This window comes from Schistocerca piceifrons, chromosome 9 (assembly GCF_021461385.2).
Source record: "Schistocerca piceifrons isolate TAMUIC-IGC-003096 chromosome 9, iqSchPice1.1, whole genome shotgun sequence".
NCBI classification, from domain to species: Eukaryota; Metazoa; Arthropoda; class Insecta; order Orthoptera; family Acrididae; genus Schistocerca; species Schistocerca piceifrons.
Window position 1 is genome coordinate 224,844,745 of NC_060146.1, and position 26,662 is coordinate 224,871,406.

Genomic DNA, 26,662 nt, shown 5'->3' on the forward strand with positions numbered 1-26,662 from the left:
AGAAATACATGGACTTTACTGAGGTCACTTAGCAACTTCCAACAAACTTTAAACATAATTTCAGACTTTTTCTCACTTAGACCTTAAAGTCAAATACTGAACACATTAACTCAATCATAATCAGACGTCGTCTAAAGCTGTCTATGCACAAGGGAGTTCTGTTCTTAGACGTTTACTGGTGGTCATAAAAAAATTTAACATCATTATAGATGTTTTGTCAACCATCACAGACCTTTTCCAGACCTGGCAATACAGAATCCAATCAATGAAGTTTGTGAGCTTGCTACCTGTGCCACCTGCATGTCGGGAGGGCGAAAATCTCATCCAGTGAGAGGATAGTATGGAGGAACATACAAGTTCCTGTTAATTCAAGAGTATGACTTGTGCTTTCATAGCCTAAATTTACATTATATTTCAGTCACATTTACACATAAAACAGTTCTGGCACAAGACATTAATTTTATTCCTAATGTTGTGATTTATCTGATTCTACACACACTAAATACACTAACTTGTGTGTGTATCTGTGAGGCATGCATTTCATAGTACCATTATAGACTGTATGGGATTACCTCATTAAACTGATCACTGTATCTAATACATGGTGATTTGTGTATGTCATAATCCATCATTCATCATCTTGGACAGTTTCCAGCCTCCGGTCGGGCCTCTCTGTCTTCACCCTGGTCCAGTCCTCTCCTTTCTTCTGGACGCATTCCTCTACTCCTTTCAGCGATCTGTCTCTCGGTCTTTTTCCTTCCAGTTTCTCATCTCGTGTATCCTCTTCTCCTCCATTCTCTTAATGTGTCCACACCATCTCAGCCTTGACTTCTCTACCTCCTCCTGTAATGGTTCCATCTTCATTAACTCTCTGATCCTCTCATTCTTAACCTGTCTATCTTTGTCACTCCAATACCATTTCTCAAGAATTTCATCTCACTAGCTTGTACTTTGCTTTTCTCTCTTCCTTTCATAATCCAGGTTCCTGTTGCATATGTCAGGATCGGGACATAGTATAACCGGTATATAACCTTTTTACTGATTTGGGGTATATCCTTGCTCCATATCAGGCTTCTGACACTCTTCCAAAATGCTTCTGCTTTTCTCCCCCACTCATTTCTTTCTCTGTCGTTTTTACATCTTCCTGTATCAGGCTTCTGAGGTACTTGAAACTCTCCACTCTCCTCAATCATTCCCCACCAATTGTTGTTCCAGTTGTTCCTCTCCTTTCTTGTTGTGATAATCATCTCACTCTTACTTATACTAAATTTCATCTCATATTCTTGTACTGTTCGTTCCCATACGTCCAGCGGCTCTTGTACTTCCTCCTCCTTGTTACCCCAAATCACCAGTTTATCTGCAAATACCATAGCTTTCGTCTTCCTTTCACCAATTACTTGTGCTACTGTACTCATTGTATCATCCATCACTACAGTGAAGAGCAATGGTGAAAGTTCACTTCCCTGCCTCAAGCCATTCTTCTGTTCAATCCAAGCTGATCTCTCTTCTCTCACTTTCACACAGCTCACACTTCCATGGTACATTTTCCTTATCCTAAAAATAATCTGTTTTGCTACTCCTCTGTTCTCGAGGGCTTTCCACACTTTGCTCCTACATACGCTTTTTCAATGTCCAGGAAGGTCATTAGTAGATCTACTCCATATTCATAGTGCTGTTCCTGCAGTGGTCTTACAGCAAAAATTTGGACCTTCCTGTTCTGAAGCCATGTTGCTCTTCTCTCATTCTTCCTTCTAATATTGCCCAAATTCGTGCTTCCAAAACTGTCTCCAAAATCTTTGCACAATGACTCATCAGTGTTATCCTCCGATAGTTCTTGCACTCTTTTCTATTCCCCTTCTTAAAGATCGGGACAATTATTCCCTTCTTCCAGTCTTCTGGGATCATCATCTGTCTCCACACAATTTTCATTACTCAATATAGCCACTGTATCCCCAACTCTGCTGCTGCTCTCACCATCTCTACACTTACCACCATATGGGAAGTCAAATATGAGAAAAAGGCTACATTTTACTTGGCAATGAAATAATGGTTTAATGTGGCTATATTAACTAATATTTTCCTATAAACTTTTTAATGCCAGCATCAACCTTTACACATAAAATGTAAAGATAATATGATCAGCACATTATCTTTGTACTGTGTTTATTAGTATTTAAGGACTGATTATATAAACCAGTTGATCTTCAATTATGCAAGTGAACTCAGATCCAGCTATAAAGACAGAATCCCCTGTACAGACATTAATCACAGATTGTTTTACTGTGAAGTGGGACCAATTTCAAGCAAAAAATTTGTCTACAGTCAACAGCTCACAATCTAGAGACACTATAAAATAATGGATTTCAGTTTGCACAGATCACACTTTAAAAGAAGTGAACAAAGGAAAAGTTGTCATCAGAACACTGCTGCAGTTCAAAATAATTTTTTTGATCTGTAAGGTTTGGTTAAGAAGATTATTAGGAATGTAAGTAATGAGTGCAGATAATAATTCTAGTACACAACTCTTAATTAATGTGGATATGTTTTAATGCACTCGATACACACTTTGTGGTCAGTAAGAAACGATTTGTGTTAAATAAAAGGTATTCTTAGGATGCAGGCTATAAAATGAAAGTAATAGCACATGCAGAACAAAATGGAAACATAGCAGCATTTTGACCCTCCACCAACAGAAAAACCCATTCGTGATTGGTGAGGTAGTAAAGAGGAACTGAAAAAAATGATGAAGATTAAATGTGCAAACAGAGGATTGAATGCTAAATGGTGAAAACTAGATGATAATTTTTAAGGTCAGTTTGGTTTTGTAAACTAAGAGTTTTTCTCAGTCTATTTATGCAATCCACTAACATTAATGGTAAAAAAGTGTATTTTCTTTTTAATTGCTTAAAAATTGAGGTATGTCTTATAGTCCATAGTGTCTTCTAGTCTGTAAAATACCATACGCAGCTGGTATCTCGTACACCAAGTCACATTTTAAACTCGTTCTCACAAATGAACATTATATTACGCATAGTGATAGAAGGAGAAACAATTACTGTCAGAACTGTGGACTATATAGACTGCAGCTCACTGTTCTGTGATGTGATGTGGGACCCCGATGGATGCTGTCACACAACTAAGAGATCGACAGGTCGAAAAGGCCATACTCGAAGCCTCATAGTAGGATCTCGGTGGCCTAGCACTAACAGCTACAATTCATGAAATGAGCCTATTTATAGTGGGATAAGGATTCCCACTGTCTTAGTGGGAAATGGCTTGAACATTGTGGACTGTCAGCACGGCCACAGTACTGTTGCATTTTTTCTTGACATGACAGCAGAAAGTTGTGCAGACATGGTGTGTCCGACGACAAAACTGGACATGGGAGTGACAGCTCATCATCTTTTCGGATGAGTCATCATCTTTTCGGATGAGTCCCAGCTCCGTGCACTGTGTCGTGATGGACGTGCCAGTGTATAACAAATTTCACTACATTGCATCCGTCACTGCCACTTAAACTCGGCACCAGGAGTGACAATACAGAATGCCAATGAGCACACACCACTGTCACCTCCAGTCCACACAGCCAATAATTTGGATGGCAGCGGTCACATTTCTGTGAAGGCCCGTAGCTGGGCACACATCTGAGATCTCTATGAAGTCCTCCTGTCAAGAGGGGACAAATTGAGACTGCATGTCATCAGTTGTGTCACATTCTATTTCAATACAGAAGGTGTTCGGCTCTCACCCAGCACGGCATGGCATGGCATGGCCTCTGTATCTCTCACCTGCTGAAAACACCCGGTCGCAGGTTGCCGAGAGACTGGCCCGCCAGACACTCCAGCACAGGGCTGAAGCAGGAGGGAATGGCATACTTGTACCTTTCATCTGAGCTCAGCTCCACCTGATGAGTGGCCAGGTTAGAGCTGTTGTCAGTGCCAGAGATGGCAGCTCCACGTACTCAATTTCGCACCCTGTGTATCCTCCAAATTACCTAGAATGATCATGTATTCTTCATACTATACTGTATACTTACAACTAAAATTTAGTTACCTGCTGTCCTTCCTGGTAGTGCAATTTTAACAGTCAGAAATGTATTTATTAATAATCCATCCACCTTACGTTACACTTCATCTCTGTTTTCTTTTACCTTGTGGAAACTAGGACAGAATTTACTCAGTTCATCTTCCACACACTCATCTGTCTATTTTTGCTACCCACCTCCAGTTTGTCCCCTGATCAGTTTCTTTTGCTTCCCTGTCTCCCTACTAACCCCCAGCATGCACTTCCCACCATTGAGTATAGCCCCCGTTAAAGTCTGCATCTCACTGCTATTAATAAAAATGGACTGTAGATTTTCTGAGTGAGACACACTGAAACTTCATTTTCAAAACTAATTTAGTTTACTAAAATCACTCCAGGTTAATGTTAGGCTTATTTTTATTTCTTTTGATATAAATCCTCTCACAGTTATCAATAGTAAATTATATTAGCAACTATTTTCCTAATTCTTATAGATTGACAAGGAAATGTCTGGGACCAATTCCAATGAAGGAACAAATATTTTCAAATAATGAAACTGCAATCAGTCTCGAACCCCACGAAAAACAGGTCTCATAAAACAGAACTACCTTTTTTCTTTTCCTTCCCACATCCCTCTCGAATGGTCAGTGGCTAGTACTCATTTCTATCGGAAAATGTCTGAAGAGTATCACATTAATTTACCATTATTTACAGTTGTGAAGACCAGAGCCTATTGTGTATGAATGAAAAGAGAAGCAAGGAACATAACAAAATTCCAGAACAACCTGTGGGTGTTATGTCCAACTTTGTTAGTGTTATCAAATAGTACCTGTTCTTTTCCATGGGTAATTCAGAGGTTGGGAACCAATGGTCTAGAGTTTGATCCCTGATCACTGCCATACCCTTTCTTCTTCCACCTCTGGTACAATTTGTTAATGTAAAAAATGCCAAGCTACACCATGATTTGGAGGCCATATTAAACTATAGGTTCCTGTACATTTAGATGGGTAAGTCAGTTTCAAAAGCCAGAAGAATGGAAGGACATACCACCTCCAAAAGGGCCATGCCCAGTAAATGATGTGGTATTCAAAACAACCTCCAGATTAATGAAGGCTGACCTCATGCAGATGTATACTTCTGCTGCTCTGTGACAATAGTTTATTTAGCCTTGGATTACGATGACTTTAAAACCTGTAAACTTTTGTTCACACAGAAATCTGCCTACGTCCATGACCAATAATCTGTAATATGTTTTTTTTATAACAACAAAAACAATCAATTATTGATAAAATTATTTAATTGGATAGGTAAAAAATCTACTCACCGAGCAGCGGCAGAACCATAAAAGGCTGTTGTGATCGACAAGCTTTCGGAGCCAGTGGCTCCTCCTTCAGGCGGAAGGGTTGAAGGGGAAGGAAAAGGGCTGGAAAGGTCTAGGCAAAGGGGTAGATTTTGGGAAAGTCACCCATAACCGCAGGTCAGGGGAGACTTACCGTACGGGATGAGAAGGAAACACTGATTGTTGGGGACTGTATTGGACGATATTTGAAAACCTGAGAGCTTAAAGGTGGAAGACACAGTAATATGCAAGACAGTGAGAAGCTAAGTGAATTGTACGTAACAGAGGTGGTGGTGGTTGATGGTGTGGCTGTTTAGGGAGCTGCAGAGGGACAGGAAGGGAAACACCACCGTTAAGCTAGTTTATGAGAAGGTGGGATAGCTTTTTGAGGTGAAGTCTGGCATGTGGCTTGGCGGATGATACCATCCAAGGAAAGATGAGGGGCAGATAACTGCAGGATTTTGTAGAAGGAGAGAAGTCTGGTAGAATGGGAATTTGCTGATGAGGCATATAGGTCACAGATTAGCCAGGTAGGAGCAAGAGAGTGCTGTATTTGAAACTGTAAAAGAGCAAATTTGACATTTTTTCCTTTCCACCATCCACTTTTCTTGTTTATACATAATTCTTTCACGTTTTTGTGCATTTGTTTTTCGGCAAATCGCTCTGATCGACTTTTATTGCGTTCTCCTTTGTCACTTTCATTGCCAAGCTTGGTAGTTTACATTTTCTCCTATGACTTTCACTTTTTGTTTACCCAGTTTCTAAAATTTAGTCTGTTTTTCAAGGCTTTCCCAATCGATTTTTTTGTATCAACATAGAGTGCCCATTCATTACCTCTCATTAATGATTTCTGTACAGATTTTTTTCTAATTTTTCCATCTTTTTTCATTGCTTTTCTTCCATTTTCCTATCTTTTCCACCCTCTGCTTATTTATTTTTTTGCCACTCTCACAATTTTTAACTGTCCTCTCTTCCCATGATGAATCCCATCTCATATTACATCCATTCCTTTCGAAAACATGTCTTAGTTTTGATAAAGCAAAGGTCCCATATTCTGTTTCTTGAAACCTGCTTGTCTCTCGGAGTTACTTCAAAAGGCCTAACATTGAATGTCCCTGGTTCTGGCGGCAATCCTACCCTATACCAGGCTCTTTTATAGTTTCAAATACAGCAATCTCTTCCTCTTACCCGGCTAATCTGTGACCTATATGACTCATCAGCAAATTTCTACTTTACCAGACTTCTCTCCCCCTACAAAATCCTGATGTTATCTGCCCCTCATGTTTCCTTCTCATAAACTACCTCAACAGTAGTGCTTCCCTTCATGTCGCTCTGCAACCACTCGAATATCCACACCATCAATCACCACTCCTCTCCTACAAACCAGCTTGGCCAATATCCTTAACATCCCACAGCCTTCACCACTGCCTCCTAGACCAAGAATAACCCATAATACCAAGAACCAATCACAACAGTACAGTGTCCTTAACCTCTCATCCAAAGCAGTCTCCCCTCCTGAATTATCCGTATCATCTAAGGGCCTCAGCTTCAGCCCTAAACCTGTATTTGATCATGCTGCTTTGGTGAAGGACCTCCTTTCCTTCACACGTAATATCCATAGGAAATATCACTTTGCAACTCAACCCCAAAACCTTTCCAACAGCAAATCCTGGCTTGAACAGTTCAGACTACAATCCCAACTTGATTCACCACCACTACCTCAAAATCATCCCATACAGGGCTTTCAAGAATTCCTCAGGTCCATACAACATGACCCTAACCTGTCCTCTGCAGAACTCCAGGCTCTAGGTTCCCTAAAAGCTGATGACTCCATCAAATCCTCCCAGCAGACAAAGGATCTACCACTGTAGTACTTGACCGAAAGGAGTATATTAGTGAAGGTCGATGTTTCAAAGCATCCATCGAACATATATCTGCCTTAGTTCATCAACACCTGCAGCCCATAGTACAAAAACTCTCCTCCTACACCAAAGATACCAACCATTTCCTAGATTGTCTGAAATCTGTGCCCATCTCACTCCCACCACACACCTTGTTGTCACCATTGATGCCACCTCCCTCTATACCAACATCCCACATGGTCTCCCTGCTGCTGAACATTTCCTCAGTCAGTGCCCAATTGATTCCAAACCTATGACATCCTTCCTACACATCTTAATCAACTTCATACTTGCCAACAATTACTTCAGCTTTGACGGGTAGACATACAAACAGATCTGGGGTATGGCTATAGGAACCAGGATGGCTCCTTCCTATGCCAGCTTTTTCATCGGTTGCCTGGAAGGGGCTTTCCTGGAATCCATGGTTTAGATACATTGATGACATTTTTACCATATGGACTCATGGTGAGGCTAATCTGCTAAAATTCCTGAAATGTCTGAATAACTTCTCCCAGTTAAATTTCACATTGTCCTATTCCGAATCCCATGCCACTTTCCTCGATGTTGATCTCTTCCTCACCGAAGGCCAGCTACACACATCTGTCCACATTAAACCTACCAGCAGACAACAGTACTTACATTTTGATAGTTGCTAAGGCAAACATGTTTGTTTCAAAGCAGACTCTTTACAGCAATATGCCACCATTTTCACATCAGCCTTCACTGCACGTAATTGCCCCACCAGCCTAGTTAAACAGCAGATTTCCCAGGCCATCACATCCAATCCTGGTACTGCTGATCCCTCCACAAAACAGCTTCGGAGCACACCATTGGTGACTCAGTATTATCCTAGTCTGGAATGTGTTAATCAGCTACTTCAACAGGGCCATGACTTCCTAAAATAAGGCCTTGAAATGAGATCCATTCTGTCTGAAATTTTGCCCACCACACCTAGAATAGTAGAACAGCTTTCCATCGTCCTCCAAATCTCCGCAATATTCTTGTCAGACACTCTACTACTTCTGCATCCGTCTCCCTACCCTATGGCTACTAGCCCTGTGACTGTCCCCGCTGCAAGACTTGCCCTACGCACCCTCCTACCACCACCTGTAACAGCCCTGTAACTGGCAAAACATATACTATCAAAGGGAGCACCACCTGCGAAGCAACAAGTCACACACCAGCTATTTTGTAAACACTGTTCAGCCTTCTATATCTGCATGATACCACCAAATTATCAATTAGGATGAATGGACATAGGCAAAGGGTATATACTGGCAACTCAATATCCTGTTGCACAGCATGCTCTACGACATGATATTCATGACCTCGGTGCCTGTTTCACCACACGTTCCATCTGGATTCTTCCCCCAGACACCAGTTTCTCAGAACTCCACCAGTGTGAACTCGCACTACAACATGTCATTGGTTCTCGCCACCCACCTGGCCTTAATTTATGTCAATTTCTTCCGTCTCAGCTTTCCTTCACTGCAACTACTCTTTCCTGCACTCCGGTTTAGTGTTTTTACATCTTTCATTGTCTCTCCCATCTATTTTTCACCGCCACATCCCACCGCTGTTATGTACAAGGCACTAAGCTTTTCACTCTTAGTAGTAATCTTTGTCGTGCATATTACCGTGTCTTCCACCTTGAAGCTCCCAGGTTTTCAAATCTCGTCCAATACAGTCCCCAACAATCAGTGTTTACATCTCACCCCATATGGTAAGTCTCCCCTGACCTGCATTTCTGGGTGAGTTTCACAAAATCTACCCCTTTTCCTAGACCTTTCTAGTCCTTTTCCTTCACCCTTCTTCCTTCCCCTTCAACCCTTCCGCCTGAAGGAGGAGCCACTGGCTCCGAAAGCTTGCCTATCGCAACAGCCTTTTATCTGTGTTCTGCCGCTGCTTAGTGAGTAGACTGTTTATCTATCCAATTAAAAAGTAATATGTGTTTTGCATCATTCTCAGCAAACTGCTGAAAGCCCAATTCAATGTGATGCCAAGGTTGGTAACTCTTCATGTTTGAAGTCAAGTGGCCAGCACCTTGTAGATGTTATCTATCAACTGCCGAATGATGTATTCCCTATGGTGTCTGTCATTTTGAAATCATGATGCCTGAATATGCTACATGCTGCTTTCTTCCCATCTGGGCCACTGGGGTGAACAGCATCTGTATTGGAGAGAGAATTAGATTGTTCTTTTGTTTACTTTACAGATAGCCAACTATCTGAAGCCAACAATGATTTCCAATGAGCCCACCATGCATTCTGTAAAAGACAAAACCAAATATAGAAGTTAAACGATAAAAAATTTAAACTGGGTTTCGCATAATAAAAATATTGTGCAAGAATTACAACTATAGAGAGACAACATCTCCTGAAACAAACCAAAAGAAACCAATCACTGACTCCAGTGTGCATATTACTATTAACATTTGGATTTTAAGCTATAGGATACTGGTTCAAGACACTTTCCAGCAATACACACCATTTATCTTCAGTTGAAGCATGATAATTGTGATGCAGTCCTCTAGCAAATTTAGATCAACACTGAACCTCATTCTGATCCGAGTTTGGTGTTATATATGCAACTGTTTATGATGTAGGTTCATTTTCGAAACTAAGGTCAAAACTGTTATCCAGTAATCAAGTTTATGCAATCTGCTGTAAATATTTTACAAGATAATGTGGACAAACGCCAGAAGGATTTTGGTGATAATATCCTAAGCAATGTTTCGTTCTCAAATTTATCTACTGTTTTACTTCTCTTCTGATCAACATCTAATGAACAATGTAGCAGCTGTTGTTCTCTGTAGGATATTCTTGGCAGCTGAAGAGAGGGGTGGGGGAGAGCTATACTTTTCAGGGAGTACCAGTGTAAGTAGACTTGTTGCAAGAACATTAAATGTAGTTCTAACCTGTGTGTGCTGGTTCTGGCCCCCATAGTAATATATGTCGTCCAGTGATTTAAAGCGGTCCGATGCATCCGCATGCAAAGTCTGCATCAACTCATAGGCTACCCGGCACACCTGCGGGAAAAAAAAAAAAAAAAAGTAGTACAGTGTAATTACATCTCTGATAAGACACCCAGTAAATGGGTGCACATACTACTATTATTATAGAATTGTGCATTGAAACAATTAATATCCACCACCTTTGAGCAGCAGAAATAATTCCTGAAGAATGAAGGAAGCAATTATATGTCCCATCTTCAATTCAAGACTGGTGATGCTACCTAAGTATCGAACCACCGAGGAATTTCACTTATTGAAATTGGATACTAAGTCTTTACAACTTTGCTGCTAAACCAAATGAAACTGCTGGCTGAAGGAATTGTAGGCACATATCAATGTGGGTTCATCCTCGGACAGTCTATTATTGAGCACATATTTACTTTGAGGCAGCTGACTGAAAAATTCTACAAGTTCAATCAGGAACTACACCTCATCTTTCCCCATCAATTTTCGGCAAGCTTATGACAGCATTGACTGCGTCACATTATGGGAAACATTAGAGGAACTTGGCATCCCATCGAAATACATCCATCTAATTGCAGCCTGCTACTCCCAGTCAACTTCTAAAGTACAGTGTGGCAAAATGGATTGAGACAAGGAGGTCCATTGGCGCCAATATTATTCAACTGGGCCTTGGAAAAAAGTAAGTCATGACACTTGCCGAACCAGAGAAATGGAGATGGTGGGAACAGACACAATTCTGGCATTTGCTGACGATGTTGTGGTCCTTGGTGACACTCTAGAACAAATGTGTGCTGATACTTCCAGATTCATCCAAAATGCAAAGGAAATTGGGCTGGAGGTGAATGAGGACAAAACTAAATATCTTTGAGTACCACGTCGTTGAGTTCTCCCTCCCTCCATACCTTCGAACGAGTTGAAGAGTTCAAGTACCTGGGCTTGATATTAATCAACGTGAAGTGACGAAAGAAGTACATCGACGCATAACAAGTGCTAATCACATGTTCTTAAGTCTGAACAATCTTTTTAAATCTCGTCTGATATCTCAGAAGAACAAAATACATCTGTACACGACACTGGTATAGGCCAGTACTTTAATAGGGTTGTGAAACTTGGGCGACATCAGTAATGACAGAAGATTCAATTTGTGCGTTTGAAACAAATGTACTTCGGAAGATCTAGGGACCCGTCTACAATAACATGGAAGGTAAATGGGAAAGAAGAAAGAAAGAAGACCTGTATCAGAGGTTTGGACAGCCACACATTGGACGAATATTGGGACAGAGGCGATTACAATGGTTTGGCCACATCTTACATGCGGAATGTCCTCCACTCTCAACCCACGGGAAAACTCCCAAGGGGACACCCAAGAACGCGATGGAAGGATCGAGTGGTGATGATCCTTCAAGAAGTGGAAACAGAAACTGAAAAATATGGAGTGCCATCTGCAGCAAATACCTGGACCTCCCTTGTGATTGATAGACATGTCTTTTATTGGGGTTTTTGTGTTTGTAATGTTCCCCCACCCCCTATTGTTCTTCTGTGCTGTAGGCATCAAAGACCTGTCAATGCAATAAATGATTATTATTATTATTATTATTATTATTATTATTATTACTTTACTCTATATATAACTGGAAAGCTATAGAGTCAACATTGGTAACATGGGAAAACTAGCACAATCTAACATTAACTTGGAGGGGGGAGAGGGGAAGGGCCTCACTTGTTTCCATATTTCTCTCTAGAACATAAACATAATTACAAAAACCTGCATTCCAGAAGCATAGTTGCCTTGTCAAAGTGGCAAGCTACACTTGAAAGTGCAGCCAGTTCCCAGGAGGGGGCTGAAATGTGTCGAATCCAAAGATTTTTCGAGGAATGACCTGGTGCCAAAATCCAAGAACTTTTATCTTCATTGACAATGGCTGTGAAGGCCGACATTCTTATAAGTTACACTTACTTCCTAAGATCACAGTGCTTAATTACAATTCATCACTTCTTGGAATGTAAACAATATCACAGTTTTAATCTCCTCTGTGTTGTCCCCAACAAGTTGAACTAATCTACAGCTCTCTTCTGGTGAAGATGACCAAAATCTGAGTCATTTTGGGAAACTTTGAAACTTCATCACTATTTTTGTTTGAATTCTATCATAAAGGTTCACAATGACAACTTTGTATGGGAAAAAAAGAATTCTGCAGATTCAAAAAATGTGTGTACGGCATTTTTAGCCAGAAGAGCCCTTCTGGGGTTCTCAGCTGCCTGGAATTGAACAGAATATTTTATTTGCCTTTCAGTATTTTTCATACAGTTGGCTTCATCAAAGTTTACAGTGTAGTTAAGATCTGCACAATAATCAATTCTCACAGAATTCAACTAGCTTGTGTAAGAACTAAAAGATTTTCTTTATTACTTAGGAAAAACATATAATATAATATGACATTGCAGTGCCTGTGCTGTTAAGAACAGGGCAATATTCCTTCGAACATGCATGCATGTCCAAAGGAACAGGCACTACAGCCATTACAAAATACATTAAATGCATTCATAGTTGCAAATATGAATAACCTTCAGATGTATAAGAGCATATAGACAATGAAAATTTGAGCCAGAAATTTATGGGAATGGTCACCTTAAGTGCTTTGGCTATCGATGCATGACCCATGTTCAGACCTAAACTACGTCATCATTCCTGTACCAGAATTACATAATGTGTGTACGAGTACAGACTGTGATGCAAGAACAGTGACATATAGAAGTTCAGGTCTGGGTATGGGTCATGCATGCACAACCGAAGTAGTTAATGCTACTGCTCATGTAAGGAAGGAAATCCGGGTTTGACTCCTGGTCCAGCACAGACTTTCACTGTTGTCATTCCCTCATACAGCTGATGGTTGTTCATATTTGCAACTGCAAATACATTTCATGTATATATTATAATGATTAACAACACTGTAGAAAAGATAGATTGTCACTTACAGTAAAGATAACAAGTGAAGTTGCAGGCAGGCACAGTTAAGACATTTACTCATAAACTTTCGGCGACAGACTTTATTGCAAAAAAGATAAATACACTCACCATTCATTCACGCACACATGACTGCCAACTCTGGCAGCTCGAGCCACAATATTATAATGATTAATGGGTTGGGAGTTCTTAGGTTGAAGAGAATTCACTGTGTTTTAGCCAAGTTTGTAACACACTCTTAAATTTATTTAGTGGGACTGTGTGGGCTGAGAATGGTAATGTACTGAACATTTTATGCTCAAGTATTTATAGTTATTCTTGAGGGTGTATTTGTTTTGTCATTTGAACTACAAAAAATGCCCTTTTTTTTCAGCAAATGTGTTTCACTTTACTGAGGAAAGGCGTAATCAGTGGTCTGTAATCAAATTATTTGCATTTAGATTGAAATACAGTTTGTTAACACTATGTTGGTTTTTACTTATGGTGATTTCAGGCCTACATACGGAAATGCTCTCTGCTAGAATGTCGATGTTTTTCTTCTTTGGACACTGATAGTTGTAGCCTAATTTTTAGTTTATATGCATTTTTATGTTTTACACAGCACACTTTTTTGTACACCACTCTTTTCTGTTTGTTTTTATGCTTCTAAGTATGTATTGTGTTTTGTAGTGTTGTGAACATTCCATTGCCACTGGTTTGTCTTTGACCTGTACTCTCTTTTTTGTGGGAGAGGGAGAAGCCATGATGATGAGTGGACGTAAGTGTATAGTAGTGCGAGATGGAGGAGAAGGCGAGGCGCAAGAAGTAACATGAAACTGGGAGTATGGTTTCCAATATTTATGTCGTCATTGAGCAACTGTTTATGTTTTTATTAATGCTTTGTGTATGTGAGAATTTTCTTGGAAAGGGAGCAGGCGACTGACTTGACAGATTCTTATGATGTTATCTCTCTTTCAAGAATGATTTGTACTGTATTTAAATGCTTTGGCACATTCTTTATATCTTATGTTGAATGCCCTGCCAGTCATTCCAATATATGTCTTTTAACAATCTGTCTGGTTTTGATTTAGGTTTTGGGATGTGCTTTTGTACTGAGTTGTTTGTTTTGTGAGATTCTACAGGACACCCTGGGTGGTGGTGGTGGTGGTGGTGGTGGTGGTGGTGATCCTACTAAACATCTGATTGTGTTATTCTGTCATCTAAAAATACATTCAGCTCCTAGGGAATTTACCCAGAGCAGAATTCTATAGTGCAGATGGGAATGGAAGAAATCAAAAAATGATTGGAGTAACAAATGTTTACTCACAGTATTCCTTAATTTATACAATAAAAAAAGTACATGAGCAAGTTTGCTGCACAGAGAATTAGTGTCTTCTTCCCAAGAAAGTTTTTGGTCTATGAACAGTCTAACTACTTTTACTTTTTTATTTTCGTTTTTAGTTACCTTTCAATTAAAAAGTATGAGATATGTCCACAAAGTAAGTTACGTTTGGTTACATAAAACAAACGTGTACAGATACAGAAAAAAAAAAATTTATTGTACAAAAATCTACAACTGTTAAACTACTTTTCTACATAGCTTCTGAAATTTCGTAGGCACTTATCATAGTGTGGCCCAAGTTTTTGTATGCCTTCTTCATAGAAGGTTGCCGCCTGTGTATTCAGCCATGTGGTAACATGTTCTATCAGCTCGTCATCATCGTTGAAGTGTTGACCACCAAGGACAGATTTTAGGTGTAAGAAGAGATGAAAGTAGCTAGGGGCAAGGTCCGAGCTGTACTGAAGATGATCAAATGTACCCCAGTGAAATTCCTGTAAGAGTTGTTTGGTCACATCCGCCATGTCAGTTCGTGCATTATCGTGGAAAAAACAACACCTTTTGACAGTAATCCTTGGCGCTTGTTCTGTATAGCGTGGCGCAATTTCTTAATGATCTCGCAGTAACCATGAGAACCGATTGTTTGGCCTCGTGGTAAGAAATCAATCAGCAAAATGCCTTTTCTGTCCCAAAAAATGGTGCACATGACTTTTCGAGGTGTCAAGATTTGCTTAGGCTCAACCTTTGTTGGGGATGAAGTGTGCCTCCATCCCATTAATTGCCGTTTTGTTTCAGGGGTGTCATACGATGCCCAAGTTTCATCCCCCATCATTATCCAAGAAAGAAAACCATCGCCTTCTTCAATGTAGAGTGTCAAAAACTGAAGTGCACTGCCCATCCATTGTTTTTTGTGTTGTTCTGGGTACCCAATGTGATCAAAGTTTTCAAAATTTCAGTTTTTCAGTACCAATTTCATGAATTAGTGATCATGAGATTTGTGGAACTTCCACAGCAAGGGCACTAACTGTAAACTTACGATTGTGCTTAATCTGCTCTTCAATTGTGTGAACCTGTTCATCAGTAACCACAGATAGATGTCCACTTTGTTCTTCATTTGATCACATCCTTCATTGAACAGTCTGACCCATCTTCTAAGCACTCAATCACTCGTACCATTTTGTCCGTAAACCTCGCAGATTTGCCAATGAATTTCCTTTGCTTTAACTTTCTTTGCATTTAGAAAACGGATCACAGATCTGGTTTCACACGTGGCAGCATTTTCAATTACGACTGAAATTATAAAAAAGCACTACAAAGCAGATGTCGGCGGCAGCAGTCTGAAAATGGTGTACATGTCTTCTCCTTGAGTCAGAGTAACTGCCGCGCATGCTTGGAATTGCAATCTTAACGCTGCCACAGATAGAAATATAAACGGAACTTACTTTGTGGACAACCCTCATATTTCTTCTGTTTTTGTTTGGTTTATGCACAACTGATTCGCCTGACACCAATGATTGGTCGTCTGCATCATTTCTCTATTGTTAGCTAGTACACTTTGTAAATTCTAACCGGTGATCATTAGTGTTATGTCATCAGCATATAGTAATTTCTTACATGGTATATAATTCAGAACATCATTAATGTAGATAATAAACAGGAAAGGCCCAGGAAAAGGCCCTTCGGGTATTATTCTTTTTACTGCGAGTATTATCTTCTATGCCATAAAATTCTAACTGCGACACTTTGGTTAAATCAATAAGTGTACCAGACATAGCCTCTTCTCATACCCTTCCTATTCACCAAAACGTCAATTGTTTGTACAGTTGAGACTTGAACCGAAACTGTTGTTCATTTAAAATTTTTGTCCTTCCAAAGCAGTTGTACATTTGTTTATGCATACAGTTTTTTTATCATCTTGGATGTTAATAGTACTCCTGCAGTGGGTCTATAGTTATTTGGGAGGTTTTGCCATCTTTTTTATGCACAGGTAATCCAACTGTGAGCATATGATGTTACAGGAAAATTCCTTTTCTAGAACTCTGTTAGACAGTGAGAGGTGGCATTTTTTATTTTCTTTGCTATATACTTTATGATGAAATTCTTCTTCTTCATCATCATCATTTCACGTATTAGGCAAACTGCCTGTTACGGTACCCATCTCTTCTACATCTACATCTATACACATACTCCACAATCCACCATACGGTGCGTGGCAGAGGGTACCTCATACCACAACTAGCATCTTCTCTCCCTGTTCCACTCTCAAACAGAACGAGGGAAAAATGACTGCCTATATGCCTCTGTATGAGCCCTAATCTCTCTTATCTTATCTTTGTGATCTTTCCGCGAAATGTAAGTTGGCGGCAGTAAAATTATACTGCAGTCAGCCTCAAATGCTGGTTCTCTAAATTTTCTCACAAGGGAACCTCCCCATCGCACCCCCCTCAGACCCAGCTACAAGTTGTCACAGTGGATAGGCCTTGACAAACTTGCGTGGTCTTCCTTCATTTCTTCTTCCAAAACATTTATAATTTAGAGCCTTTACTGGGAATCTTTCCTCACCCATCCAGTCTGCATGTTCCTTCCATTTTCTCCTATTTTCCTTTTATTTTCTCATTTGCGTTATATATTCCTAATGTTTCCTTATATCTTCATTTCTTATTTGATCTTCCCTTGTACATCCTTCCACTTCTCTTAGAAATCTCATGTCTTGAGCCTGTTTTCTACTTTCTTGGTGTCTTGTTGTTGCACCCATGCCTCACTTCCATAAATGAGGGTTTATACTGCTGTTGTTTTATAAAACTTCAGATGGGTTTCTTTCTTGGCTTTATTCTACAAACTTTTTACTATGTTCCACATATGGAAGTAAATTTATTTCATTTTTGGTCCACATCACGGTTGTATTCGTAAGTGGTGTTGCATCCTAGATATTTAAAAGGTTTTACTTGCTTCAAGATTTTATTATTCAAGACTGTTTTTGATCTTTCTGGTTGTCCTCCCTGAAACGCCATCATTTTGTTTTATCTGCCGACAATGTTGGGTTGTAATTTGAGGCTCTCCCCTGCAACTTATAGACTCACATTTGAAGGTCATCTTCATTCTCTGTAACAAGAGGTAGATGCATACAAAATTACATTTAGTCTAGTGTTACGATCTTAGGGGAGGGTGAGGGCAAGTCTGTGAATCATGGCTGAGCAAGGTTATCCATCTCACCTCATGTCTGTATTCCTCCAGCATTCTTGTCGGACTCCTTTGTTTGTGTTCATTGGCTTTGCTGTTATATTTCCCATATCTATAACAATTTTGGTGTTTGTGATTAGACTCTTAATAGCATTTGTGAGGTGAGGTGAGGTGAGGTGGGTAACCTTGTCAACCCATGATGTTCCACAGCATTTCTCTATTCACATTATCAAAAGCTTTCTCAAAATCCACAAAAACAAGAAGCGTTTCCCTGTTAAACTCTCATGTCTTTTCGATAACTTGTTGCAGTATAAAAACCTTATCAATAGTTGATCGTCCTTTTCTAAAACCTGAATCTTCTTCAGATATTAACTTTTCCATAATTTTTTAAGTTTTGCATTCAGGATTTTGGCATATAAATTACGGGCTGAGTCCAGGAGGCTGGTATTTTGATAGTTACTACATTTATTTCTATTGCCCTCTTCATAGATAGATATTACTTTGGCTCTCGGCAAGTCTTTCAGTATCCTCTTATTTCTCCAACATTGATTAAAATACATGGAGAAGTCTTAGATGCAGGAATAACCCTCCGTATTTCCACAGTTTCCTATTAATACGATCTAAACCAGTTTCTTTCCTTCTTTTTCTCTTTTAGCTTCTGTCAGTTCTCTATATCAACACCGTAAAGGCCGTTTGTGTCATTTAGCTCAGGTAATATCTGAATTAAAGTATGATCATACGACTAATTTTTGTAATGAGCTATCCATTCATTCTGTCCTATATTATGAAGATGTATACAATCATTTTCTTGTCTGTTGAGTGATTTTATAACTGATAGTTTTTCTTGCATGTATTTATTTATTTATTTATTCCATGTGATCTGATGGTACACAGTGTGTTACAGATGTCGGAAAATATCAGTTAACATTAACATAAATAGCAAGATTACTGTTTTAGGTATTCATTTACAGAGTACAAACAGTGACACAACAAATATGACTTCACAGCCTTGGCAAATTTTATGTTGTCTTCGATGGACTTAATACTAGTGGAAAATAACGTCGAAAAGTTGGTGGCCCACAGTTGAGTGTTTGTATGTAAAACATGCCGATTTGAGTTTTTCCTTGTGTTGTGTTTATGTATTTCATTATTTCTTACGATTCTGGAGTCAGTTGGCACTACATGGTTTCAGAAAAATTTTACAGTCTCAAGAATGTATAGGCAAAGCAGTGTAAGTAATTCCAACTTTATGAAGATGGGTTTGCTGCCAATAATAATCCTCATTGCTCTCTTCTGGAATTTGAATGTGCTCAGAGCAGTTGGAGAATTTCCCCAGAATATCACACCATATTTTAGGTGGGCTTGTATGTAAGCATAGTACGCACTGGTTATTGTTTTCAGGCTAGCACATAATTTCAGTACACTCAATGCATAACAGCCAGTACTAATTCTGGCACTTACCTTTCCTGTATGTGTATTCCATTTCAGGTTATCTTGAACCCACAGACCCAGGAATTTGGATCAGTGTCAGTATCTATTGGCTGGTTATTTACTGTGACAAGTGGCTGAGAGGAATTTGCATTTTGTGTTGTGGGAAAGTTCATGGATGCTGCCTTTTTTGTGTTGATAGCTAATCTGTTGATATTAGCCCAGTTGCTGAGTTGTTCAGTGGCCAAGTTCACAGCCTCTGTATTCTCCCTTTTGAGTACAGTTGTGTCATCAGCAAATATTATTGTTTTGTTTGCATCTACATTCAGGCTCAAGTCATTAATATACGAGAGGAAAAGTAGAGGTCCCAATACTGAGCCCTGTGGTACATCTACATCTACATTGATACTCCGCAAGCCACCCAACGGTGTGTGGCGGAGGGCACTTTACGTGCCACTGTCATTACCTCCCTTTCCTGTTCCAGTCGCGTATGGTTCGCGGGAAGAACGACTGTCTGAAAGCCTCCGTGCGCGCTCTAATCTCTCTAATTTTACATTCGTGATCTCCTCAGGAGGTATAAGTAGGGGGAAGCAATATATTCGATACCTCATCCAGAAACGCACCCTCTCGAAACCTGGCGAGCAAGCTACACCGCGATGCAGAGCACCTCTCTTGCAGAGTCTGCCACTTGAGTTTATTATACATCTCCGTAACGCTATCATGGTTACCAAATAACCCTGTGACGAAACGCGCCGCTCTTCTTTGTATCGTCTCTATCTCCTCCGTCAGACCGATCTGGTACGGATCCCACACTGATGAGCAATACTCAAGTATAGGTCGAACGAGTGTTTTGTAAGCCACCTCCTTTGCTGATAGACTACATTTTCTAAGCACTCTCCCAATGAATCTCAACCTGGTACCTGCCATACCAACAATTAATTTTATATGATCATTCCAATTCAAATTGTTCCGCACGCATACTCCCAGATATTTTACAGAAGTAACTGCTACCAGTGTTTGTTCCGCTATCATATAATCATACAATAAAGGATCCTTCTTTCTACGTATTCGCAATACATTACATTTGTCTATGTTAAGGGTCAGTTGCCACTCCCTGCACCAAGTGCCTATCCGCTGCAGATCTTCCTGCATTTCGCTACAATTTTCTAATGCTGCAACTTCTCTGTATACTACAGCATCATCCGCGAAAAGCCGCATGGAACTTCCGACACTATCTACTAAGTCAACCTTGCTTTGTTTTATTACTCGACAGGATTTCGGTTATTGAGTTGGTTTGTCTATTAGCGTATTTCATGCTGACTTTCTGCATCCAATTCGTTAGGAATGAAGCAATCCAATTGTTTGCAGTTCCTCTGATACCATAGTGTTCTATTTTTTCCAGCAATATTTTGTGGTCAAGTGTCAAAAGCTCTGTTGCTAATAAAGCATTCCCGTGATTCTCTGTGCATACTGATTTATAAGTGTCATTTAAAGTTATTGGGGATCCAAGTGAATTGCTCACTTGTTTGTTTAGCATGAGTGAGAAAGGCTTCTGCATCTAAAGTAGAATTATTAAGTGGATCGATGGTGCTGGCACTATTTACAAAATATTCATTGAGCATATCACAGTCAATAGGGATACTGTTTCCTTTATTGATATTATTAATTTCCATTTCAATGAAATTCCAGGCTGCTTTACATTTATTTTTGGAATTTAAATACTTATCATCTGCACTGCGCTTAGCATTTTTTATTTTGGATCTGTAGAGTTTGCGCCTATTTGTGTAATTTTCTTGTCCAATCACTTTAATGAGTCTTATCGTAAGAATCTATCATGGTATCCTGAGTCTGTTGAGCTGTGGAGTGTACCAATTATTGGTATAATGTTGCTTATGTATAATATTAGTATGACACCTTTTGGTTACAGTTGGGCCACGCCTTTTCTGATATGCACTTAATCTCTATCAAGAAAATGGAAAAACATTTATCAGCTATTTTATTATTATACATTATATGAGACCAATCCATTTCCTTACCATGTCTATTATACTATTTACATTTAACTCTCCTAGAAGTTTATATGTCACTTGTCTATCTCCAGTATCAAGAGCTCTTCATGATCTGTTATGTCTAACTGTATGACATCACATTCAAGAATGACACTGTGTACATTGACATCCAGTCTGGTGGGCTTTTCATTGCGACAGTAACAGTTCAATGACTTCAAAGAATTAACGATATGAATCACATTTTTCCCTTTGACCTTATATCTATGTTACTATTGCCCATATTTTATGCTGTTTATATTTGGATAACTGTAATACTGCTGCTCGCTGCTCTACCACTTGCCCGCAAAAGGCAAAGGTCCCGAGTTTGAGTCTCAGTCCAGCACACACTTTTAATCTCCCAGGAAGTTTCTTCTCATGGTAATTTAGATGTTCAGTGTGCAGAGGTTTTTCTAGGCTACTAGCATCTACTAAATTGCATTTTGCATTAGTGGGACATAGTTGTTGGGTTTGGCAGATCTCTCTATCAAATGAATTATAGATAAGATCACGTCTATGAGCTATTGTCACAATGACTGTGTATTTCATCTTATTTACACTTAAAAACTTCTTCATACATGTTAGACAATTTTGAGCTTCATTATGTGCTATGTCATTTGCAGCAGTCAAACAAACAATGAAGTCACTGTCCTTCAGTATATTCTTATGTTCCAAGAGGACTTTAATAACATTTTTCATCCCCATGTCAGGTTTCACGGTGCCCACTGCACAGAATTCCACATTCATGTCCTGCAAAATGCTAGCTGCTTTCTTCCACGGTTGTCTAGTAGAAATGGCACACTGCATTTCTTTGCCCATCGTATGTGACTGATGCTGATTTTACTTTTGCAACTTTCCATTTCTCCACACTGGCTGGAAGGTTAATTTTCAACATTTATGAAGTCGATGCTTGCACACTTGTGGCCTCTTTCTTCGCTAGCACACTGTAACCACTTCAGCATATGGGTTTCAGATCATTTGTGGTTTTCCATATTGCTTTTGTACCTGGTAAACTGCTTCGGATACTGTTCAAAATCAATACTTGTAGCTGATAGAAACTAAAACTAACACCGTTGTTTTCTCACCTCACAATATCAACAACTTCCTGAAATTCATTTTATCTTCTCAGTTTCACCTTTACACTTTCACAAACACCATTTTTTTACAATCTAGTGAAAGTTTTCTTTATTCAGTGCCAGTTGGAAAACTTGCGTGCAGATGATGATTTCTCTCACCACACACACACACACACACACACACACACACACACACACACACTGCCATGTGGAGAAAATCCCTGACTAGGCACTTCGTGATTGAGAGTCAGCAATGCTAACCAGCGACTAAACTAAAGTCAGCAGCTCATAAAGTCTCACAGGCAATGCAGCTATTTAAAGCAGAGCGCAAAATCAGATAGGACAAGCATAGGCAAGGAAATCTGCTGTGTCATATTTAAAGAAACCATTTCAGGATTTGCCTGGGATTTAGAAAAACCACTGAAGATCTGGACAGTAGTCTCAACTTATATTCTCCCTTTGGAATGTTAAATACCCCACCCTCCCACTCGTCCAAATCCTCCTGAGTGCAAGTCCCATTTACTGTGTCATTTCACTCATTTTTTCATGATGAGGAACGAAGTACCAACAGCTGCTTTTACCTCTGTTGCCTCTCTTTACCTGAAAAGAAATTGTTTTCAGCTGTGCAGGATATTATTTCATATTCCCAGTTATATGGAAGGCTGAACTCAATGCTGTGCTTCCAATTACAAAAATAATTCATGATGTGGAGACTTATTGAATACGGGGAGGCAATATTGTCTTTGTCGACTATTGCACTTTGTAGCACACATCTGTATTATCCCTGCCAAAGTATCTTGGCACATTAAATATCTGTTACCAGTTTATTTTAACTGCTGATGCGGCAGATGTTCAATGTTCATAGATCATCATCATATACACACCACTCGCATTTCAGTGAGAGAACAAGTAATGAAATGCATACATACCTGGGATGAAAATGTACAGACGAGGTAGTCACAGAGTGACAAGAAATGGATGTCAATGATGATGCCATTCAGTGAAGAGTCAGAGTAGCGTGTGGCAACTGCAGCAGTCCTCGCAATGGATGGATCTCCGAGAATTTCATACTGGGGATACCTGCGGGCAGGAAACAGGTAAATAGTCCTCTATATCTGCATTCACTATGTCCAATATTATTTATACAATTATACAGATAAAAGGTATGATTCTAGAGTGGCACATATATCTTCACCAAAAATATCAATGAGCTGCTTGCTTATTACCTCTCAAGGTTAGGTAGTATAAATTTCTTAAACAATGATAAAACAGTACTGGTATAACAATGTTCTGACGTGTTTTATCAAAATTTTATAAATGTAGCCAGGTCATTTGGGATGGCAAAAACATGTGTATTTCTTCCTCTGGGAGGAAAGAGGAATAGGTTTGGTGATGCTGGGAAAGGGGCCGTCACTCAGATTTCACGTTGAGAGACAGAGAGAGAGAGAGAGAGAGAGAGAGAGAGAGAGAGAGAGAGAGAGACAAGTGGTGTTGAGAACGAGGGGAGACAGGGGGGAGGGGGGAGGCATCACAGTTGGAGGACGGAGATCAGCACTATACTGGCTTCAGTTCAGGTATAATAGAAAAGGAGAGGAGAAAAGAAGAAGTAAAATTAAAAGTGGAAATTAATCGTGCAATTAAGAACCATGAGCTATGTTCCTAGCTCTTAATTGCATTTTTCATTTCAAACCTGGACTTTTGTTCAGTCTCAGAGAGGCAGATGTTCTGCTCATTATTAGAATATTTGTACTGCAGATTTAAAAATTTTTCCCTTACACACTGTAAATTTCAAACAGATAATTCTAAAGTGGGGTACTGATCAAGACCCAGTACATACTTGCTGCGGGCCTCACCGATGACCTTGGGGTCGTCAGAGGCGAGGTACACACGCCGCTCGACGGTCTTGCCTTGCTTCAGCTCGAGCTTCAGGTAGTAGTCCTCCACGTAGCCCATGTATTCATCAATGTGGTGGAAGGCGGCCTCTGTCCCCACCTTGTCTGTCCGCCTCACGTGCACCCTGCAGACAGGCAAAGGCAGCCCTCAGGGTACAGGGTACACATTTCCTATAAGTAAAGGATATCCACTCTTCATAATGAAAGTAAAGTAAAAAGTGACTGAAGTAATCTTCAGGTAGTCCAAATTGGCTCTAATTTTCATTTTCTCAATGGTTTTGGTAGAATCTTCTTCAGAGCAAAATTTCCACAGCTTAAGCACTGATCAAGCAGTACCTTATACACCGATATTTTGAACTAGAGATAGCTTAACCAGGACATGTTGAAATATAAATGAAAACTGATGTAGTCTGTTTTGAGATTAGTTTTTCATAAGCACTCAATGTGGTTCTATAGACGCTACCTCTAAAATTATTCACAAACGAATGTCCTGCCTGTTTGTCATATTGCTGTATTCCTCACCTACATATCACACACACATGGCTTTTCAGCCCATCATTAGGTCTCCTAATTTACCAGCTGAAGGTCTTCCCAACTCCATCTTTACCTACAACTTCTTTTTCTTTGAAGGCCAGAAATACAAACACATCAAGGCAGGCTGCCATGGGAACCAAGATGATGGCAATCTTTTCGTGAGCAACATATGAAAGGAATTCCTTGGTCTAGATTCGCAAAGATCATGTCTTCCACTTTGTACAATAGCTTAACTGATTCTCCTAACTCAAATTCACCAGTTCCTTACACAAATCCAAGGTCACCCCCACTTCATTCCTTCCCTGACATTTACCTCGACTTCACTAAAGACGACTCACAATGCACAGTCCAAATAAAAACCAACTAATAAGCAACAATACCTACAGTTTGAAAGCTTCTGCATCAAACACTCTCTTCCCTACAGCATTACCACAGATGGCAAACGTGTAAGAAAACTCTGAAGACCTTCCCCATCACTGTGCAGAACCCAGGCTTTGAAAGCCTCTATATGTCACTCTGCCAATGCTAAAACTTTCCCAAGTCACACACTGACATGAGATCCTCTCCCATAGGTCTATGCTCTGCTAACCTCCATAACAAACAGCATGACATTCACAGACCATTATCCCTCCACAGCAGACCATTATCCCTACCACAGCAATTGTTCCCACTGTAAAACCTGCACTGGACACCCCACCCACTACCACCTTCTCAGGTCCCACCACTGATAAATCCAACGACATCAAAGGCAAAGCAATTTTTGAAACAACACAGGTTGTTTACCAACTTACAGTTGTTCACTGCAAGATGTTTTGTACAGGAATGACTGCCATCAAACTGGCTGAGAACATAATGGACGCAGAAGGACTGTCCGTCTTGAGAACACCCAGTACCCAGTTGCTGAGCTTGCTCTACAGAGACTAGAGTGCACCACGCAGTACATACAGATCACCTTATCAAATACTAGGTTTTCTGAACCTGAACTCTGCAAATGGGAATCTGCCCTCCAATATGGCCTCACATTCTGACAGCCACCTGTGTTTAAACCCTGTTAACAAACAACCTTCCCTCTGTTTTTTCATTATTATTATTATTAATTAATAGTACAGCTTACAAGTTATTGGCGCATGGTGAATATTTCTTTAATCAATTATATTATGAAAAGGAAAGTTGCCACTAACCATATAGCGGAGATGCTGAGTTGCAGATAGGCACGACAAGAAGACTGTCACAAATAAAGCTTTTGGCCCATAAGGCCTTTTTCTTTTTATTGTGTCTATCTGCGACTGAGCATCTCTGCTGCATGGTGAGAATATTGTTACATTCCATCCCGGATTTTCCATTGTTTGGTAGCATTAATTAATTTTTTTTCATTTCAATCCATTTTCAATCCCCACCCCACAATCTCCTTTTCTTCTAGTTCCAATTGTAATATGGTACTCATTTCATGTCTCTTTCTCTCAATCCCTCTTTACATATCATTCTATCATCATCATCTATGGACGAAATCTGGCACAGTGCTTACCAATGTGGTATTTCTGCTTCCCTACTCTCTCTGACACTTATCCCTTCATCCTTTTTTTGATTCAACTTGCTTCTATGTGAGTAAACAACTGCAGTCTGCAATTATTGCAGCAATGTCTTATTCATCACTTAAAGACTGGATAGATGTTTACAATACTTCTGACTCAAATGGAAAATATAAGTCAGTCATTAATAATGTTACTTCCGCTTTTGAAAATTGTTTTCCCCTAAAGAACTCAAAACAAACAGAAGTCACAAAATAAACCATGGATTACACAAGGAATAAAGATATCATGTGGGACAAAAAGGAGACTGTTTCTGCTGTCTAGGAATAGCTCTGATGTTACCGTTGTAATGCATTACAAAGAATTCTGCAAAATATTATAGCAAGTAAACCAGAAATCAAAGCAGCTTTATTATGAGAAAAAGATAAGCAACAAAACGAAAACTGCATGGGATA

The 26,662-nt window shown here is 39.7% G+C and overlaps 1 protein-coding gene across 1 annotated transcript in view; it reads right to left on the bottom strand.

The window, feature by feature from the left end:
• Nucleotides 1–26,662, bottom strand: part of LOC124716938 (alpha-(1,6)-fucosyltransferase) — a 214,985-nt gene that overhangs the window by 10,458 nt on the left and 177,865 nt on the right. The window contains exons 10-12 of the mRNA XM_047243520.1: nucleotides 24,090–24,269; nucleotides 23,182–23,332; nucleotides 10,181–10,291 (exon numbers count right to left, since the gene is read on the bottom strand). Coding sequence (XP_047099476.1) covers nucleotides 10,181–10,291; nucleotides 23,182–23,332; nucleotides 24,090–24,269 — 442 coding nt within the window. The remainder of the gene's footprint in view (nucleotides 1–10,180; nucleotides 10,292–23,181; nucleotides 23,333–24,089; nucleotides 24,270–26,662) is intronic.